Source organism: Rissa tridactyla, chromosome 3, assembly GCF_028500815.1.
Source record: "Rissa tridactyla isolate bRisTri1 chromosome 3, bRisTri1.patW.cur.20221130, whole genome shotgun sequence".
NCBI lineage: Eukaryota > Metazoa > Chordata > Aves > Charadriiformes > Laridae > Rissa > Rissa tridactyla.
The window spans coordinates 18,261,211-18,283,287 of NC_071468.1; the positions used below are offsets into that span (position 1 = coordinate 18,261,211).

At 39.3% G+C, this 22,077-nt stretch overlaps 1 protein-coding gene across 1 annotated transcript in view; it reads left to right on the top strand.

Moving 5' to 3' along the window:
- HNRNPLL (heterogeneous nuclear ribonucleoprotein L like) overlaps positions 1-18,324 on the top strand; it is a 29,003-nt gene extending 10,679 nt beyond the window's left edge. The window contains exons 4-13 of the mRNA XM_054196193.1: positions 3,062-3,147; positions 5,422-5,518; positions 5,610-5,682; positions 9,632-9,703; positions 11,110-11,327; positions 11,487-11,608; positions 12,046-12,247; positions 13,148-13,205; positions 13,323-13,421; positions 15,033-18,324. Of these exons, the coding sequence (XP_054052168.1) occupies positions 3,062-3,147; positions 5,422-5,518; positions 5,610-5,682; positions 9,632-9,703; positions 11,110-11,327; positions 11,487-11,608; positions 12,046-12,247; positions 13,148-13,205; positions 13,323-13,421; positions 15,033-15,088 (1,083 nt within the window). The 3' untranslated portion in view covers positions 15,089-18,324. The remainder of the gene's footprint in view (positions 1-3,061; positions 3,148-5,421; positions 5,519-5,609; positions 5,683-9,631; positions 9,704-11,109; positions 11,328-11,486; positions 11,609-12,045; positions 12,248-13,147; positions 13,206-13,322; positions 13,422-15,032) is intronic.
- The last annotated feature ends 3,753 nt before the right edge of the window (positions 18,325-22,077 follow it).

The window sequence follows — 22,077 nt, forward strand, 5'->3', positions numbered from 1 at the left end:
ATGAAGCCTCTAGCATGGTGGCTCCTTTTTGAAAACAAATGATAACACCACCCCCACCCCCAATTTTTATTTTCACTCTGCCCCCAGCTGTTTGTCTAGAGTATACCAATGAGCTCTGGAAGCAGGCAGATGTCCAAAATTACTTGTAAGCATCAGAGCTCTTTGAAAATAGTGTAGACTAGTAGAGTCATAGCAACTGGGAAGAGCAGCTGTACCTGTAACAGCGAGGAATGAGATGAGAAAAATTAAAATTTTGCACTTGACCAATGGGTTCAAGAAGCAGTTCACTTCAGAATGCCTCAGGCAGTTTGCATTATTTAAAACAACAAAACCACAACAAACCCAAGCCCCCCAAAAAGCCCACAAAACCCAGCATCGCCTCTTCTTCAACTCTTTTCTCTCCTTAAATTTGAACTACAGTTAGACAAAATATAAAAATTGCAACCAGTTTTAAGCGGCAAGTCAGAATAGCTGCAATAAACTGTTCCATAGTTCTTAAGAACTTTTCTTTCAAAACAAGATACAGTTTTTGCAGAGAAATTGGTCTGCTCAAGGGCATCTTGTGGAAGAAGCTAAATTAATTGTTCTAAAGTTTCGCAGCAGCTTATTTCCTCCATGACAATTGTGACCTAGTTCTTTCCTAGCAGAATTTTTTGAGAGGACTGTGGGAGCGAAGGGCAAGTTAACTGTATTTAATTCCTGATTGCTTTCCACCCCTTTGTGATGGGCGGGCTGGCACTTTGAAAAAGTTTTGCCTGAGCTCCGATACGTAAGTCTTTGAAGTTCTGTTCCCCAGTTTTCTTAGCTGTGGGCAGAACTTTGTCAGGGATTTGTTTGTAAGAATAGCCGAATTTGTTCAAAAAGACCTCCAAGCTATTATCTGCTGGTGCTTCTTAGTTCTCACTTACCTTCTAAACCTTCTCTATGTGCATGAGGAAGGCGTGGTATGCCTTGGCAATTGAAATGTTTTAAACTTAACTATCAACTTCTTCTGAGATTAGGTTGCTGTGCCTCCTTTTGTATGATATTCTAGTATGTATATAATGCAGTGTTAATTTTTTTTCTATAAAATATCCCACGTTACTGTATCTTGTGAATCACTTGATTGATTTGGTAATCTAAAGTAGCTGAATTAAAAAAAAAATAAAAATCAAGCTGTCTGTGTGCCTGCTGGCTAACGACACTGATGGCATTTTGAATAGGGTTTACATTTTGAAAGACAACCTTTTTCTTAATTAAGTGGCTGTGAAAGAAATCTTTTGAGAGACAAATTGTGAAAGAAAGTCACATGCATAAAAACTCATGTAATCTGGAGCTGGAAAGTTTTCAGGATTCTTTTCTCCCTAACAAGAGGAAATTGATGGCAGCTGTTTGTGCTATTGAGCTTGCATAGAAAATATACCTATAAATGATCTCATAAATCCTATTTTTTAGGGGTTCATGCTGCTTGAATCCTTTCTAAAAACCTATGTCCATCTTCTGAAAATCTTAAGGTTGACAATCTCCTCTGCCTGCTTCATTTAGCTATGCAAAACACTCACTGGAGTGTCTGGAGCAAGGTCCCTGAGCACGGACAATGTTTTTGGTTTCTTGTGTGTTTTTGTTTGTGTGTTTTCTTTGTTTGTTGGTTTTATTTTTTTTAGTGGCAATATGCCTGTGTATTAAAGCTTATGGTACTTTATATGAGCCAGGAGTTATACCACTGCAGCTGTAGCCAGCATCTTCTTTTTCTAGTTTCTCGTTGTGGAGGGGGAGTATGTGGGAGTGTGTTTGTTGATTTATTTTTATTTATTTATTTAAGAAATCCAGCATGCCCCCCCCTCCCCCCCAGCCTTTGCCTCCCAACCGCTCCACTATTCTGCAGAACATGATAATAAATACTGTACTTACTCCCCCCCTTCTTCCTCTTGTCCCCCAAATAAACCTGAGGATGTGCACGAAGATCTCAGAATGAACATTTTGGAAGTCTTTGGTTTAGATAAAAAGAAAGGAAGGGAAAAACAGATTGTCGTAGAGTGTTTCACTGAGATGTCAGTGCCTTTGCCTGCTGGGTTTAGCTATGAAGCCAGCTGTCTGGTGAAGCGTATGTGCTCTCAGCTGCTTCAACGTGATCTAACAGGTGAATTGCTTCAAGAAGTCACGGTTTCTGTTTGTTCAGGTTCTCAAGCCTGACTCTTGGGAATGCTGAGTATGGGTATACGGTCACTCTAAAATCAACTTATTTTTCTTGGCCAGCTTCATGCTGGAGACTGGTTTCTGGTACCATGATGTCTGCGTTGTTACGTGTAATCGACTGTTATTTGACATACTCCTAGCACCACATCATAAGCCTGGCCTAATGTGCAGTAAGGCCAGCTTTTCTCCTTTCTGCTTTGCTCCTCTGTAACACTGAAGGTGGTCTTGAATTTCATTGGTACCTTGTAATATCGACAAACACTGGTGAAGCAGCGTTAACAATGAGTTTGCATGAATTCAGTGTTTCCTGCCAGAAGTCTTCTCTGCCTGAAGTGGAGAAGCACGGCAGCCACTTGCAGTGTCTTTGATTCAGGTGAATACCACTTAAATTCTCCTTTTGATAAGCTACCTAAGCTTACATCGTGGACTACCCCTGGTTTCTCTTCTGAAAATGAACATGACCGATTAAAAAAACCCAACCCTCAGCTGCTACAGCCTTATGAAATGAAATGTGCTATAATTACAGTGTCACTTTGTCTCTCTGCTTTGGTAAAACTACTGCAGTGCATGCTTAAAAGGGACGACACCTTGACACATGGGTGCAATTACTGGGTTTTAACACAGCTGAAGGTACTTGTTAAACTAACTAATGTTTGCAGGGGTACTTATTATAGAAGTTTTTTCCTGTTTTTCAAATTTGACTGCCTGGACCATATAATCCATAAAAATGCCAATCATGAGTGTATAAATTGCATAGGGAAAATTATAAATGAAAAGCTAACAAGTTGCTCTTTGGCATTTAAATGCCAATGCAAGAAAATGTTCTGTGGACCTGAAGTGTTTGAAATTTCACATCTGAATGCAATATTTTTTTCTTCTTTTGCAGGATGTCTTGTATACCGTGTGCAACCCTGTTGGAAAAGTTCAGCGCATTGTTATATTCAAGAGAAATGGAATACAAGCTATGGTTGAATATCCTTTTTGAGTGTGATTTTCTTTTTTCTGTAGGTTCTTGACTGTAGATGGGATTTAACATGAGAATGTTAGAAAAAATACTGTGTAATTTTGAGACCAAATTATTTTTTCATTTCTATCTAAGACATGGTAATTTGTAGATGTCTTTAAAACAAAGTAGCACTTAAACATTTCATCTTTATAGGAAAATGACTTTGTCAAGAATGGTCTTGATAACCATGTTTATAGGTGGCCCTCAGGCTAATAATTGCAGACATGAAATATGTCATAGATTTGACAACGCATTATACAAAACGTTTCATGGCTTTTGCCTGTGTTGATACTCAAGAAATAGGTAAGGGATTGCAGAGGTGCATCTTTACTTCTTCAGACTCTTTAATATATACCGCTTGTCTTACTATTCTGACTTTATTAAAGCACAAGACCAACTTAGGCCTCCTTGACCTGCTTATGATGTGTTGAGGAAATTCCCTGCTCTGTTATCCTACTGTTTACTCTATTTGTAGCATTAAGTTGTACATGGGATGAATGCTCACAGTTGTTAATGCGTTACTGCGGTTTGCAAAGTCCAAAGTCTGATATGATTATGCCTTAGTTTATAAAATTCTGATAACCCCCTTCCTAGAGACTGATCACCTTCCATTTCTGAGGTGTTTCCTGGACAAAATTGTACCAAAATCTCAGAAATTCTTTTGTGACTTCAGGTGCTAGCAATGCGGCAGGCTTTATTAGGAGGTCACTTCTGTAACATATGACTTCACTGGTGGCTGCATTGATGATTTGCCAGACAAAAAGCATTACTCTAACTTCCATAAAAGCAAACTCGTTGATATTTATCTATGTTGAAGGGTTAAACTGTGTGTCCTAACAGACAGTAGTTTGACTTACTATGATAGTGGGTTGAATTTGTGGCAAGTGGTGTTGTCTGGATCAGATAATATGCACAGCTGATGGTTATTCTGCATCTTGTGAAGGATTAGGGATGTTGTAGGGAGGATCCTGCTCATACTCTGAAACTACCACACTTCTGTCCTTTGAATTAAATTCTGCAACATGCCTTTTATTAAAAACAACCAGGAATCGAAAGGAAACTCACCAATGTGAGCAGAGTAATGCAGCAGTGTAGGTAAACGGTTTGGGGGGAAGGGGAAAAAAAAGTGAGCTTCAAGACAAGCCTTGTCTGAAAAGTTAAAAAATTTACTCAAGTTTCAGTGCTAATTGCAGGACCCATTACTTTTGCAGGCATGCTCCCACAGTTCTAGCCTGTGTCAAACAATTTCTTAGAGGTGCAGGAAGCTTAGCTTTTCTCACTCTTAAATTCCACGGTGAACCTACATCAACTTGGAAGAAGTTGGGCTGCAGGAGCGTGGTAAAACACAAGGGATATGCTCTTGATACAGACTACCAAATTTCACTAGAGTATGTCAAAGGGTGGTGCAAAATCTCTGGTCTGCTGCAAGGTTCAGGCTTTCTGACCTCATATGTTATTGAGTATGTATGAGATCATGGATTGCCATGTGCCAAGGGTCAGGTATATTTTTCTGCTAGCCGTAGAACTAATCTTGGAGTATGCAGAGGATATGAAATAACCTACATGTTGGAGCCAGGTACCTGCATCTGTCTTGAGCACAGTGGATTTAAAGCATCTGCTCATTGTATTTTTTGATGCAAGATGATTATTTGTTCATTCAGAGTATCTCTCTTAGTTCTGTGGTTTTATTTGGCTACCAAGCTAAAAAGAGCGTACTCTTTCTTAGTTGTTTTTGCTGTAAAGTAACTACCGAGTTCGCGATCTCCCCACCCACGAGTCTCTAGCTAATGCTAGCTGTGAGAAGGGATGCATTGTCTTAAGTTACGCCTTCTCGCCCCCGAGCTCTGATCCCTTCCCAAACGATGCAGCTTCAACTTGCCCTTCAACTGTTCTCTAGGCCTGCTGGTAACTTTCTCTGTCCTCTGATGAAAATTACTAAATCCACCAGAATATCCCTTTCCAAAGGGCATAAGTTCAGACCATAAACAAAGCTTGCATCTGTTGAATACTTTACTAATTTATGGATGGTCTCGTCATGTGCCATCTACACCTGAAAAAAAACATATGCTTAACATAAGTTGAACCCATATACATTGGTAATTTTATATTAAAGTCTGTATAGAGTTCTCGTAAGGTATACAATAGTGAAATATCTGCAGGCTACAAAAAAAAAAGCTGTATCAGAAGAAAGGGACATGAATGAGACACCTGGGGAAAAAGATCCTTAACGTGATGTGTATGTTTGAATCAGTGTTTTGTGCCCAGAAGGCAAAGGCTGCACTCAATGGAGCAGATATCTATGCAGGATGCTGCACACTAAAAATTGAATATGCAAGGGTAATGCTTGGACCTTCTCTCTTAATTTTACTAGGAAAAAAAAATATATAATCAAGACTTAACCTTTTTCATTTTTACTTTGTTTGAACAGCCAACTCGACTTAATGTCATTAGAAACGACAATGATAGTTGGGACTACACTAAACCCTATCTGGGCCGACGAGGTAGGTTTTCATATGTTATCGCTGTAGATGTTTGACTGTACTAATGACAATCCTTTATACGTGGTCAGGCTGTATGGCAATAGTCATTTTCAAAGCAAGCCAGTGCTGCTGAAGGCTGTGTTCACAAGCCAGGACATTAACCCTGAGCCCTAGTGCCCCCTACTGCCGTGTGCTTGAGCCACTTAGTTCAACAAGGAGCCCACACCTGCAAGCACCTTCGCAGTTCTCAAGGACTTGCATTTCTCCAAGCAGCTCTCTCTCTTTGGAGGAGAGGAAACCTGGTACAGACTATTCCTTACAAACTACAAACTTGCACACTGCTTCTCCTTCGAAACGACTCTTTTTCCCTTATGTTGGACAAGGCATTAAGAAGGATAGAGGACTTCATCAGGCTGACTCTACACTTCATCATGCACCACATCGGCATCAGCAAAAAAAAACCAAACAAACAAATAAAAAACACCCTCTGAAAAAAAACTCAGACTTGCAATTCACCTTGTCTGCATACTGCATGCACCATCACCACAAGTTTTTAAAGGAGGACACTTTCAGTACTTCAGATTTGTGTGGGATGAATAACATGATAGACTGTACCCATTCTGTTCAAGTTTGTATGTATGCTGGTCTGATTTCCCTTAAAATTACAACTGAAAAATTGAGAACCTCCAAAATTAAGAACCTCTCTTGTTGATATCGTTGACGTTGTAATCTTTTTATTACATGCTGTATGTGAGAGTTGCATTCAGTCTTGGCAGTGTAAATATTGTCTAGTAGTAGGGAAATTTAATCCTTATCGGTAGATAGTTGAAACTGAGCAGTGCAATATCAAATAGGTCCCCTCAGTTATATTTAAGTATTAAAATAGGGAGATTCATAATTGGTACAGGCATACTGTCTCTTAAGTACTCAGCTGTAAAAAATTACCAGAGCTTAACTCATGTCAGTGGAAACTATGACTTTATATGTAAAGACAAACTGCTGTGTAGCCTAACTCCTGTGAAGTGTTTATTTTTAAGAAATATATACCTGTAACTATTGAGCGCAGTGTTCAGTAACTTATGTACAATAATGTGTGCAATGTAAAGTTAGAAAAGTGAAGACGATGTGTCCAAGATAGAGTATCTACTTATCAAAAGGTATGAGAGAACCAGGGCTTTGGCCGTCTCAAGTGATATGCACTTTCAAAGTAATTCTGCAGAGACGCTGGGCTTATAAAACTGTTGTACAACTAAAAACTTAGGGCTTGAATTTTCAAAATGAAGTTCTTGTAAAAAGTTAACAAGGGAGCTACAGTATTGGTTGTAGCTTGGGGATTATGACTATTTGTATCAGGATTCAAATTTTTTTCTCAAATTCCTGAGTTAAAAAAGGCGTTTTGAAGAAACTCAAGGGCAAGAAAAAAATCTGAAGGATTAATGTGACCCTCATATCTTTTGGTCATTGCAGTGTTTGGAGCCTGACTTGTAACATTGTGCATCTAATTACATTATGTAATTGGGTCTGCAGATAGATATGGCTGTATGAACTGAATGTTCCCCAAGTTAGAGAAAACAGTGGAAAATGAAAAACTTAGGATAGGTACGGCTCTTTCTTTCTCAAGAACTCTACTCTTTTTTTTTTTTTTTTTTTCCCCCTTTTGTTACTTTGGCAGCCTGTCTCTATTTTCTATACATCACTGTACTACACATAAGAAGAAAATAATTAGATGGGGGTATTATATATATATCTATATATCATGCTATATTGTATATAGCATGATTTTTCATTTACTGCGGCCCACATCCATTTATCTAGAAAATGGGAATATAAATTGCTGAATGATCACTGAAATGTACTTGAGAAAGCAGGCATCTCGAGCAATTTTGCCCAGAAAGTAATCCAGGACTTTTTTTTTTTTTTTTTGAGAGAGAGAGAAAGAGTTTTCGTATTTGAACTTCAACTTACCCTTGCAGCAGCATTGTTTGGCTTTTGAATGTAACGTGACCCAAACTGTAGGGATCTGACCGCAGCAAACAACATCTTAGCCCAAAGGAATTTTGTTCTGAGGACATCCTTTCAGAATTCCCCCCTTCCCTCAAATCTTAGGAAGGAAATGCATTTTGCTAATGACTTTCTTTCTTTTTTTTTTTATAAAGAACTAGTTTTGGTTCTTTATGGTAATAAATTACAGACTTCCTCATAGTATTTCTCCACTTAAGTAAACTTCCTAACAAGCGCTTGCTGCTGCGAACCCATGTTGTACTAGATTGAACTGAAAAAAAAACACCTGACTGTTAGTACTCTACTTGCTTTTAGCCAGACAGCTCAAACTGTAGTTTGGTGGCAATAACAGCACACGCCGTGACTCAAGGACCTGATTTAAAAACAAAACCAAAAAACAACGAACCCCAAACTCAAACTAGATTGTAAAGGATCTTTCCATTCGGAATTAATTTTTAAGACAGATTGGTTCTCATGATTCAGTGCCTGCTTGCACAAGTATTTCTACTGGCACAACTGAGGGACTTTGTTCAAGGAAGAAACAAGTATGGGGCAAGGAGAGAGCAGTGGGCTACACCATCACGAGGAGGAAACATTTGTCAAACTGTGTTCTCCCAGAATTCTTTATTTGAAGAATGTGGTCCTTTCTCTATTACTGTGTGCAGTTTCAAAGGATTTAGCTCCACAGACTGGATTTAGAAACTTGATTTTTCTGAAAGATGACTACTGCACACAGTCTAAATGCTCAAAATACTTGATATGACTGCCCATTTACTTTTTAGAGCCGAGAACCAGACCTGTTACCCTGAAAAGGGAATGGAAAAACAAAACTTCACAAAAGTAATCTTTCTTCTATATTTTTTGAAGATATTCAGTGCTGTTCTCTCCTCAGGCTTCATTGCCAAAGTAAATACCTGACTTGGAACCTGTCCTCAAAATCCTGAGCAGAAAGGGCACATGTGTTTTCATCTCCCACTGTTGCGTTGTCTAATGCGAATAGTCCCTGTTTTTTCAGGGGAAGTTCCTCCAGCTGCATTGGGGGGGAGCTGCCGTTTTCAGCAGTCATACTTAAATTTCCTGGGAACTGTTGTAAACTGATAAATGTCTTGCCCCACCTTTTCAACATGGCTTTTTTACTTGTGAGAAATCTTTGTTTAACACAAAGAAATCTGGAAGTTTAGATTTCCTTTGTCATGCAGCATGGATCTGATTAGAAAATACAGCTTTGACTGTGATGCACTGCTTTCCTCCAGTAATGTAGACCCCTTGCTTAACTTTATATCCTAGAGACCTGGGTTTTCTTAAAGGATTGACCGTTGTTTTAGTGCATTATTCAGTGATGTTTTTCTTCACTTGAACTGTTCTGTGCTGCTGATAATGCAATAATGTACAATCCTTTCAGCACGCCCATAAATCATTAGGTGTTCTGTAAATATATATGTACGCATATGTAATGCTCTCTGTTTACTGATTATGAAACCATGTAATACAGGTTGTTGTTGGCTTATGCTGAAACTTCTTGAAAGAAGCCCACTTTGAAAATGTGTTGCTGTTGAAGCTAATATTATGATTCAGGTACTGTCTTTCAAAAGTACTGCATTTCAAATTTGTTTTAAGAGACACGTAGGTAAATCCTGCTGTATGGTGTTATCTATGCTAATGTGTGGTGTCTGTTTAGGAAAACTATTGGGTATTTCCATAAACTTTAAATGTCTGCATCTCCTCATTGGACACTGCCCCCAATCAACTTAAGTGCAACTTGTTATACAGATGGCAGTCTTTTAATTTTGGTGTCCCAGGGCTACAGTTTGTGATTTTAGATGTATAATGAATGAGAAATCGTTTATAAAATTAACAAGGGCTGAAATTACTTTTTTGCTTCTTAACTAGAAGCTTTGTGTCTTAACTGAAGAAGTCAAGTGCGTAGTTGTGCTTACTAAACTGTTTTCTTTCCCTTCCCACATGTTAGACAGAGGGAAGGGCCGCCAGAGGCAAGCTATTTTGGGAGAGCACCCATCATCATTTAGACATGATGGTTATGGTAAGTAACATAGGATGACAGGTGGTTATGATTTCTGTACGTGTTATGTGGAATTTTAAATATTCAGTCAGTGCTTAACTGCAGACCCCCCCATAATTGGGCTGTCCGTGCGGTGCTGTCAGTCCACGTTCTGAAAACGCTAGTGATTCACTGAAATCTATGTGCATTTATTGCCGCACCTCTTCTTTCACGGAGAGCATCTGGCTGTACAGATGTATTCCTTGGTAGAACGTTTCCTTACAGTTGCCATCACCATAGCAATGGATGGACAATGACCTCTGTACTGGAAAAGCAGTTTCCTTCTAGAAAATGGCAACGCAGCTTGATGAATGGTTTGATGCAATGCAGAGCTCTGATGTTCTTGCATGTGAAGCTGTGAATTGTAGCCTTTGTTTCTTCTAATTTAGGTAATTCTGAAAAGGTATAGCTATGTGATTGTATAGGAGTACTGCTTTGCAAGTTCCGCCTTGTGTTCACTGATGTTCTTTTTTTCATTCTTCTGATACACCTTTCTACCTTAAGTAATGAGGCGCTGTCTTCCTATTCAACTGTCTCCCTCTCGTTACTGCTTTTTGCTGTGGGGAAAAAAAAGGGCAAAAGGTTCCTTTTATACTTGGCTTATGTGAATTTCACATTATTTTTATCTCAGCAAAACAGGGATCTTCTCCTTGGTCTGTAATACTGACGTTCTCTATAAACAGAAGTATTGCATACTAGTCATGTCTCTTAATTAAACAAAAAAAAACCCAAACAAAAAAAGAAATTGTTTATTTCAGTGAAACTTGTCACTTTACCTGTAGTGGAAAATAGGACAGCTTCATTTTGCATTAATGCAGGGATTTAAGTATTCATGTTTCTTCCAAATGAGCTGCTTTGTAGAAAGGCAGTCTTAAGAGCCGTGTCATCTCCTCTCCTGATTTCTGGCTAAAAGTTCACTCCTTTTGGTTTGTTTTCCATATTTTGTAATGTTCTTTTTTGGTGTCATGTAGGTCTATAAGTAGACATGGCAATATTTCTTCTGATAGGTTCATGTTCAAATATTTTGTACGGTGCTGGGAAGATACTATTTTTATAACTACTGAAATACCTTTTTTCTCTTGTATATACAAACAATACCATGAAACAGCTCCTTCTTGTCTGGTAATGTAAGAAAAGACTTGGAACACTAGAGGGAATAGAAGAGGTTTTATTGGTGGGGTTTTTTTGGGGTGTTTGGATTGGTTTGGGGGTTTGGTTTATTTTTGTGGTGTGTTTTTTTGGGTGTTTTTTTCTTTGTTTTTAAATTTGAAAAAGAATGGAAACTGCTGTAATGTTCCCCTTCCTTTCCCCCTGAAAATAGGCACTACGAATGTGGGCTTTAATGCAAGATTAAGTAGTGAAACTTGTCTCAAACAATATCTCCTTAGGGTCACACGGTCCATTGTTGCCCTTGCCGAGCCGGTACCGCATGGGATCTCGGGACACTCCAGAACTTGTTGCTTATCCACTGCCTCAGGCATCCTCCTCTTACATGCATGGTGGAAATCCTTCTGGGTCAGTTGTCATGGTTAGTGGGTTGCATCAGCTAAAGATGAACTGTTCAAGGGTCTTCAACCTGTTCTGCTTGTATGGAAACATTGAGAAGGTAAAGCATTATTTATTAGAAACTCAGAAACTACTATAGTAATTTTAATTGTTTTTGAAAACAACTGGCTGAGGTGGTCTAAAAATATTTCCTAATAACTAAAACTCTTGGTTGGGCTTTTTGTTGCAATGTCATTTTTTTTTCCCTTATCTATCTAAGGTGAAATTTATGAAGACCATTCCAGGCACGGCACTGGTTGAAATGGGTGACGAGTATGCTGTGGAAAGAGCTGTCACACATCTCAACAATGTCAAGTTATTTGGAAAGAGACTTAATGTCTGGTAAATATGTTTTATCAGATTAATAGTCTACCTGTGGGCAGATGGAATGAGTTTGCAAACGGACAGTATCCCACTGTTCTGTTATCATTGTTAGAGTTATGATTTCCAATTAGCAACTATTATTTATTTATTGCTATTTATACTTTTGTTTATTATTATGGTTTTATTTGTATTAAAAAAGCATATGGGCATTACATGGATTGACTGTTAATGAACTGTATTCCCTAATGTGTCTTATCCATCCTTTCTACTTTTTTTTTTAAGGAAGGTGTCAAATCCAACCCATCTTTTTCTCCTTCTATTTCAAATTGTTGTAAAGAAATTGCAGCTCTGTTTTGATTAGATGAATAGTCTGTGTGCAAAGTATGCAAGTCTTAATAATTTAAGAAAATTTAACTATACATCTGTCTGTCTATCTATCTCTCCTTAAATCCCAGTGTTTCCAAGCAGCATTCGGTAGTTCCAAGCCAGATATTTGAACTGGAGGATGGCACGAGTAGTTACAAGGATTTTGCAATGAGTAAGAATAATCGTTTCACCAGTGCTGGCCAAGCATCTAAGAACATCATCCAACCACCCTCTTGTGTGCTGCATTATTACAATGTTCCCCTGTGTGTGACTGAAGAAACATTTGTAAAGGTAGGCAGTTGAAATGACTGACATGTAGTGCTTTGGGGCTCTATCCCAGGTTTACACTGCGCTTACTTTTGAAAAGAAATAACTGGGATAGTTACAGCATAGTGACTGGAAGAGAACTGGTTTTTAAAGAGGTTTGTAGCCTCTCTATATAGAAGCTGCTATATTTTCACAATTCTGGCATTATTCTCTCAATTTGTTTTTTTTAATTTTTTTTTTTTTTTTTTAACGTGAGAAACAAGGTCTTGGAAATAAAGTTGAGGACCTCAAGGTGTTTTTTGTGAAGGAAGGGGAAAAGACTCATGCAAAGCCAAATACAGAGAAAGTTAGGACTACAATTCACAAAAGATTTACTGACTCCCCGAGGTGGTTACTCTGGTGACTGCTAGGACGTCATGCACCTGGAACAGTTTGCACAGTTGAGTCCTAAATGAGCTCTAAACGCTTACTTAAAACGTGCAATACTGGGCTTTTTTTTTTTTTTCAAGCTCTGTCTGAAACTTAATTCTGGTTCATGAGCACTGTGCTTGTACGTACAACTTCTGAGCTATTGGATTGAAGTGGGAATGTCAAAAAGAAGAACTTGTTTTTATTTAAATATGTTGTTTGAGGTAGTAGTGATACTGGTACTCTAACAACTTTTGTGCCTATAAAATCATATTTATCATGGGACAGCAAAGATACAGGAACCTTGTTATGCATACTAGAGAATGGTATTTTTATTAAAGAGTTACCAGTCTAAACATATTTTTAAAATAATAATTTGCTATGAATTCGTGGAAGCTCTCTTAAAGAGTCAGTATTTCCCTTTTTGTGTGTCTCTTCTAGGAACTTGGAATTTTTGCTAATGTGTTTATGTGCATTTTTACTGGAGTTTTACCTCTTGTTTTATTTTTGTGACAGTTATGTGAGGATCATGAAGTTCTCAGCTTTATTAAATACAAAGTGTTTGATCCAAAACGTAAGTAAACTTTGCCCTGTTTGGGGAGTTACTTGAATTCCAGTTTTGATAAGAGTGTATGCTGTCAGGAGATGTTACTTATCCCCTCCTTCCCTTTTTTCTTTCTCATTTTGACAGCTTCTGCCAAAACACTGTCTGGTCTGTTGGAATGGGAATGTAAGACAGATGCAGTGGAAGCTCTCACTGTACTTAATCACTACCAGATAAGAGTCCCAAGTAAGTAAATTTTACTGGTCTGACTGCTATATTTTTTTGTCTTGTTTTCTTTGATGTTGATACTGCTTTTGTAAAAGGTGAGGCTTCAGCTGCTCAGTCTGCAGCTAAAAAATGCATCATCCTTATTATAGGTATATATGCTGAATTTTACATATTTATACATATACTGCAGTATATATTACAGTATATGAATACTATATATATTACAGTACTTAATCTCTAGGTTACATTACTTTCTATCTAAATGGCACTCTTTCTTAGTTTTTGAGTTAACCTGTAGAACTCAAAATATGCTCTGCAACTGTGAAGTTATGGAACAATGTGGGGGGAATGGTTTGTGATAAGAAAGGCAGGCAGGAAAAGCAATAAAATCATCAAAATCAAACCTAAGGATAATGACTTACTGAAGCTTTTTGTATCTTTTCACAATAAATGCAGAGAAATCTGCAATATCTTTGGGCAGAAGATTCTTTAAGTTACCCGGCTTACTGCTCTGAATTAAGTGCTCCTGCAGTGCACTCTCTTTGAAAATCAGAAGTTGTGAGGCCAAACTGAATTTAGCTCCGAACTAGTAGGAATGGAGGGGGAGTTCACCTGCTAAACAAGTACACAATAGGCCAGATCTGCATTGGACAATTAATATAGTTCACTGGATTAAAGGCAATTTTTCTGTGTGTTCACAGACATAACTTTGAATCCAGCCCAGTGTCTAATACTATTTTAAACTGCCTTCTCCGAACTGTTATGAATTGGTTTCCCTGTCAAGTGTTTAAATCTTTCCTATGCCGGCCTCACCCCTTTGGTCCACCTTCTCAATAACGGACTGAGATTACTTCAGGGGCAGAATATTTTTTAAGATATTATTGATAACATACTATTCACGATTTCAGATTTATCTCAGTTTGGAGAGGTGATAACAGCAGAAGAACTTACTCTTTCAACGTGAAAAATACAAACCTTAATGTATAATGGAATATAACTATCACAGGAAAACACAGCATTTTAAAACAAGGCCTGTTGGTTAAGACTTGTGTAATAAGATTGAGGTTGGCTGAACCAGGAGGACCTATTGTCCACTACCTGAGAGGCAAACGCGTGCTGCCATCCATGGGTCTTGGCCGCCTTTCCAAGTACAGGGGGCTTGGTTTATGCTTTGCTTTCTGGAGAGGTCTGAAGGCTGTGCTGGACATCCTGCTGGTCTGTTCTCAAACACATGTAAATCCTGTCTAGTGCTACTGTCGCTGATAGAAATGCGACGTTGTTTGAAATTGCCTGTTAAATACTACTTCTATAAATAGCTCAGCTAGGAAGAGGGGCAGCAGTAATGGTAAAGCCTCATGTATAGTACAGCATTTGGAATTCTGTCGGCATTCCCTTGTGACCAGATCCATCACTTTGTTTTTACGTATCAAAAACACTGGTAGACTATCAATAACACCTACTTACAAGTCATCTGGTGTCTGCAGGCCACTGGCCGGGGTAGGTGGGGAGGTGTGAACCTTAAATCTACAGAACTGTTAAACTTGTTGGATTATGCAAGGGGATCTTGATCAGCAGGAGAGCTATGCTCAGTAAAACGCCCTCAGTACGTTGTATGTTGTCTCCTGACAGATGGCTCCAACCCTTATACCTTGAAGCTTTGCTTCTCTACTTCATCCCATTTATAGAGAAGAGGACGGCATGTTAAGAGCTACGTCCACCTCGATTTGCAAGTTTAAAACTACACTTCGTTCACAAAGCTCTAAAGTGGTTGTTCTAATGTTGCCTTGTTTCAACTTAATTCTAATATCTTTTATCTTGTTTTATAATAAATGGATGTTCCTTCATAAATACAAACCAGATTTTTTTCTTTTTGCCTCTGAGAAGTACGTTGTAAGCTTACTACAAAGTTTGTATTTTGTTAGTGTAGTATCTTCAAATGTCGAAAGAAGCATCAGTAGTATAAACAAGATTGTTTTCTTTCAAAAATGAACTATATTTGCATTTTCGATAATGTTAAAGATTAGGAAGTATTTTTCCATTTGTAGTCTTAATTGGCAGATAGAGCTATTACATCCGAATTTTAAATGTAGAACTTGTTTTTTCAGTATTTTAAGTAGTGAAGTATGTTGCAATACTAAAAAGCTTGTATTTATAAAATGCTTTAATCAGGTTAATGTTGCACATACCGAATTTTTAGTAGTATAGACTTGATTTATTGTTCAAACAAAGCTAACGTAGAAAATTATTAAGTATGTACATGTGTATGGTGTGAATTCATACGTATTTAAAGTGGTTTTGGTTTTTTTAACAAGTATTTTCCATTTGCATTAGCATGATGCCATCTATAGCTAGTCCCACCGTAGGGGCCTTTTAAAAATTAAAATTGCAAGCCTGTATCAATGTGTTCATCCTCATTTTCCATAATTTAAACTTAATTCTTTGGTGTTTAGCATATCCTCTTGACTTTTTTTTTTTTTTAAATAGTGGTTATGACATACTAAATGGTGAAAGTTGGATATGCAAGAAGATTGATCACGATAGAAACCAAGGTGGTAAAAACAGTTAAAACAGGAAGTGAGCCCCACCATACTCTCTCATACCTGGACAATTAATTCAATGTTTTCTTTTGTCTGATTTATCTTGTGTTTCTGTTATGACCAGGAAAGAATTCATGGGGTGAATAGATTCGGATAGCCTCTCGCTTAAACTGAGGCAATCTATGTGGGGTTCAGATAATGCAACCAATTACACCATGTGAAATAATTGAGGTGAGAGATATTTCGCTTTGGAGAAGATGATTTGTTTTGTCCCAGTACTTTGAAACCTCTGTTCTCACTTCTAGAACTGGAGTTGTGTCTTACTTGGGCTAAACCCCCCGAAATGGGGATCCAAGCAGGGAAGTCTGGGAGCTGTTGTCCTAGGCTCTGTGTTTGTTCCCCTTTCTGAATTTGCAGCTTCTTTTTAGTTCTGCTCTTAGTGATCAGAGATAAGTTATTTTATCAGATGTTTCATGTTTTATCATACAAGTTCTTTGTTCTGTCTTTACGGATTTTATCCATATCCATCCTTTATGCAAGATGGTTGGTGCGGTAATGCTTGTCCTTGAGAGATTATCTTGCAGTATGTTTACAGACTGTGGGCATTGCACATCTTTTAAATACAGACTGGATTTGCCCCATTCTTAATTTCAAGGCAAATACACCTTATCATATGAGGGAAAATGTGTCTGCTCTTCTTCAGGTTTTCTCATCAACAATGATTTCCTTTTTGCCCTGTCTACCTCCATTTTTTTTTCATGCTTCAGGTAATGAATATTTCAGGTATTCAAATCAGGCTTCTGATAATGCCTGAACTGGGAACTGAAGGACAGGTGCTCTCTGGCAGCTCTTTCTGCATAGGATCTGGAGTAATATTAGCCTCCGATCTGGTAGGTGGCAAACTGATTTGCGTTTTAAGGACACTGCTAATACCCTTCCAGTGTCAGTGCTTTTCATCCAGAATTTGCTTCCATAGAGCTCAAGCGGTAGAAGGCTACGTGCCATATCTTGCTATTTGCCAACAGAAATGCTGGGTACTAGTGAAATGTCCTGTGCTGCCTGGTGTTTTAACTGTAAAAGGTCTCTCCCAGTCATTCATTTCTCTTCCATCAGCTTAAACATTCTGGGGAAACCTGTGTCTTCTGTCATAACTTGCATTGCTCTTTGTATCAATGTAGTTTCCAAAGTCAAGTTGTTTGTAGTTAAGCGTTAAAAATAGTATGTTATCTGTTGGTCCAGTTTGGGATGTAGGATGGGTGACCCTTAAAGCATTCAGGTTTTACAAAAAAAGAGGGGGAAAAAAAAAAAAAAGCACTTTAATGTTTCAGTGTCACAGCATTCAGTGCCTAAGATGTTCTGGTGAAAGGCATCTTTCCTGTGGCTGCCCAGATCAGAGGACAGACTAGTGCCAGGTGTATCTGAAAGGACTTGATACCAGCTGGAATTCACAAATGCAAAATGAGTAGCCTGTGCCACGTGGGGAAGAAAAGAGAGAAGACTGCAAAATTGTTACAGCTTCTTTCTCCTTGAAATAATCATCTTATTCATGTAAAAGTTGAGAACAGGAAAGATTCCTTGCTGGTGTTTTGCTGTAAAAAGAAAATCACGTCTTCTCTTGGGCCTACAAGGATGGATGCTTGTCCGCAGGGAGGAATGAGATTGGTCTCCTTCCACAAATGAGGTTTGTGTTCACCTGTAATCTTGCTCTTTAGAACAGGGCAAAAACAGGGCAGGGGCAGGTGAAGAGTTCATTTCTCCAAGGGGAGTGAAGTTTGTCTATAATTTGGCAGTGGTATTACTAGAGTTGTTACATTAAAATTAAACCATTAAGGTGTCTCAATGCATTTTTTTTTTTCTGTCTCTTTTGCATAAGCCATACAATCAAAATAGTGAACATTGCTATGCACTTTCCCTGCTTGTAAGCAGCTGGCATTCACACTGTAATATCTTTGCCTCTGTTCCACTGTTTTGGGGTTTTTTGGTGTTGTTTTTTTTAAAGTGTTTTTTTTTTTTTTTTTCCTGATTGATCACTTTTCATTGGAGGTAAATGATATATTGAGGTGGAGATAACATTTGTCTTCTCTCATGATACTCTAGTCCTTGTTTGTATTTATTTTTCCTTATATGCAAGAAGGGGGAATAGTTGCTTTTTGACTTCCTACACCACCACAGCAAGATAGAGTGTATCGCTACGGTGATATAAGAAAAGATTTAAAAGAAACCATTCAGGAAGTGTTTGGGTGTCCTGCTTTATGAAAGGAATGATACAACATAATGTGGTGTAACTAAGTCTGTCTTTTAGTAAGGGATAATGTTTGGGGTAAGCTGGCTTGTAACTGGCTGAAACCCTCTTTGTTGTAATTAAATGCAACTTGCTCCTTTTCCTGCTCTGTGTTTTCTTGTGAACAACGCTTAAACTTGTTTGAATATTACGATGGCTTAGCAGGAGACATTCAGTCTCTTCTGTTAAATAATACGTCAAAGTCTGGGAACATGAACACGCTCAAATTTATTTTTTTTCCACTTCTGGGATGTGTTTAAACATCTTAGGGATTTTTTTGTGTCCTCTTCTGAAAGTATGTTGTATTCTCACATCTGTAGCTACTAGCAGGATTTTTTAGCCATTCCAAGTTTTTATGTCTACCCAGTTTATTTGTTTATTCCCTTCTGGCAATTGCAGAGGTGGTAATAATCTCAAAACTAATCTTGTTTGCATGGCATGCCTTTGGCCAGAAGCAGTGTGCAAGAAGGCATGGGAAAACAAAACACCAGCTACGGGCTCATCTTCCTGTGAAGAGTTCTTAAAGCATAAAATGTCATTGTTCTCATCTTGACCTGGGTGCAGCTGTGCCGCGGTTGAGAGCCTCCCACCTGCACAAACCTGGTGTGTAAAAGGTAACGTAACAGTCCTGCTGTAAAACTTGCCTTGCCGTGGTTGTGTGTATCAGTTTGCATGGTTGGTGCCATGACCAAGCTGCCGTAGAAGAGCTGATAGCGCCCTCTGAGTACGTGGCAAAACTGCGTCAGCCTTAAGGAAACAAACCATGTTCGTTTGGGTCTCCCGGTAGCAACAGTTCCAAAGAAAGGGAAAAGTGTAAAGGGAAAAGCAGCCTGGTGCTCCACAGAGTGTTTCCCGTGTGTTGGCGTGGTGCTGTCCTACCTCACAGGTTGTGTTGCTCTAAGACCAGTGAGAAGAAAGGCGTTCCTGAATAACAGCACGAGAGAAGATGTTGGGCGACCCGCTTTGTTGTGCAAGTCAAGAGTGAATGGGGAATGCTATCTAAGCAAGGGACAAACAGTGCTGCGAGACCTCTGGCAGGAAGACACGCTAAGGAACAAGGGGTGAGCACCGTTCACTAGACCTGCGTTTCTCTCCCGGACTGTGGGGCTGATGAGGGTGGGAGGTGGACATGAAACTGCAGCTGGATGAAGTGGTCTGATACGTGGGATCTCACCTAAGGCCATCCTCTATTGGAAGCGAGGTGTTTTTCACTTCCTTCATTTCTTCTAGCTTGTGCTATTTTTGTTCTTAATTGTTAAGGCCACATGTTTTAAATTAATCTAGGCTCTTCCCAGCCTACCTTAGCTTCCGTAAGGAACCGTCTGGGACTGGACTGGAATGTGAAAAATGTTAATCATATTCACCAGGGAAGTCTGAGTTGAGAAATACTTGGCGTCATTCTTCATCTGTAAAACAAAAGAATTCCATTTTTGTTCCTCACCTGTTAAACCTTATGCGTGCTAAGTGAGGAGTAAGACAGCATCTTCTCAGTTGCACCATTAAAATTGACACTTGTGAAGATAACACAATATCACATGATAATGTGATGTTTCCAGCGTGCCATTTGGGTTCCTGACAAAGGCTGGTGGGGGCATAGTCTGCGATGAAAATAAGATGAAACAAATAGCTATTCGGGGTTTGGGATGATGAGGCCCCCAAGTTTGCTGCTAAAGCATCTGATTTGGTAAAGGGTGAAGAGCTTGCAGTTGTATCATCAAGTTAAAAGAACGAAATATTTGTGTTCCATTAAGTATCCTAATGCGTGATGCTCTTTCCCTGTTAAAAATAGAAGATTTCTTTCTCCAAGGATTGTAATTCCCACAGGATGTGGAGGAACCTAATGCAGCCAGATTACTTGCGCTGTGCTTTGGCCGCGTCCCTCTAAAGGAAATAACCTCAGTCCCTTTTCTTGTGTTCAAATAGCTTTGGTGTATCTGTCCTGTGCCAAGCCTTCCTGTTGTGGCCTTTCACAGCCAGCTCCTTGGGCTAGAGCCACACATTAATTCGGATAGGTTCTCTGCTCTTCCTCTTCACTGTTGCAGCTGCTGAGACGAGGTGTTAATTTTTGGCATGATTTATTTAACTTTCTCCTTCTCTGGTGTTTGTGGAGCAGCTGCAGACTGAGTGGGCCTTCCTGCAAGGGAATGAGTACTCTGCAGGAATGTGCCAAGGATCCAGCAGCTATTAAAAAGGCAAGATAATTAACCCTCTTTTCCAAAGCATCCGGGATCCAGGAATACAAATTAGTCCTGGCAGAGGCAGTGTTAGCAGTATTCAGAACGAAACACTGAAGTGGGCTTTGTAGCATGGGGGATGGCTGAGGTTGGCAGCTGCTGCAGAATACAGGATGTAATTATTCAATTTCATACAAGCCGTTACCTGTTTTGTTTATTTTCTCTTGCCACCTCTTCTCCTTTCCATTTGTGATCTCCTTCTTCAAGCTAGTAAGAAAAATAAATTGCAGATGTTTGTGCTGCATTCAGATTTAAGTGGGTAGTAGTCAAATAAGCCCCCGGGAGTTACTAGTTGGAGTAGTTGCTTACCAAAACTCCCCTCCTGAATTTTCTGTCACTTAGGCTGTTAACACAGCCAACTATGGATATTTCAGGAAGCATAATTAGTTGGTGCTGTCTCTGTCACCTAAGTGTAAACTTCTGGCCATTTTTAAACTTAATGGTACAGATGCAGGGATTTGCATGTAATATAGATTATGCTTCTATTTTTCTCTTCTGTTAACCACAGCACTGGAACTGCTAAATCAGATTAAATTAATGGGCTTTAGATAAGCATCCTGTCGAAAGGCTTCAGAAGATTGTCTAAGAAATAGCCTGGTCAGACAGTCACCTGGGTAAACTTTTTTGAAGTTACTGCATGGCTTCTGTCTGAAACATGGTAACCTAAAACTTTACTAGTTTAAAGATTATCAAGATATAACAAAGCTATGCAGGGGGAAGATTAGAAGGGCCAAAGCTCAATCAGAACTCAGCTTGGCCACTGCAGTTAAAGATAACAAGAAGAGATTTTTCCAGTATATCAACAGAAAAAGGAAAACTAGGGAAAATATAGGTCCACTGATGAATGAGATGGGTGCCCTAGTGGTGGAAGACACAGAGAAGGCAGAGTTACTGAATGCCTTCTTTTCTTCAGTCTTCACTGATAAAGCCGTCCCTCACACATCCCATACCCTGGAGGCAAGGGGGAAGGTCTGGAGAGAGGAAGATTTTCCCTTAGTTGAGGAGGACCGGGTCAGAGACCACTTGGCCAAGCTGGACATTCATAAATCCATGGGCCCTGATGGGATGCACCCGCGAGCGCTGAGAGAGCTGGCAGATGTTATCGCTAGACCACTCTCCATCGTCTTTGAAAAGTCATGGGGAACAGGAGAGGTGCCTGAGGACTGGAGGAAGGCTGACATCACTCCAATCTTCAAAAAAGGCACCCAGGGAACTACAGGCTGGTTAGTCTCACCTCTGTCCCTGGGAAGGTAATGGAGCGACTCATTCTGGATGTCGTCTCCAAACACATAGAGGAACAGGAAGTTATTGGAAGTGGTCAGCATGGATTTACCAAGGGCAAATCATGCCTGACCAATCTGATAGCTTTCTATGATGTTATAACGGGTTGGCTGGATGAGGGGAGAGCCGTAGATGTCATCTACCTTGACCTTAGCAAGGCTTTTGACGCTGTCTCCCATAACATCCTCATTAGGAAGCTGAGGAAGTATGGGCTAGACGAGGTGACAGTGAGGTGGATCGAGAGCTGGCTGAGTGACAGAACCCAGAGGGTTGTGATCAGCGGCACAGAGTCTAGTTGGAGGCCTGTAATGAGTGGTGTCCCCCAGGGGTCAATACTTGGA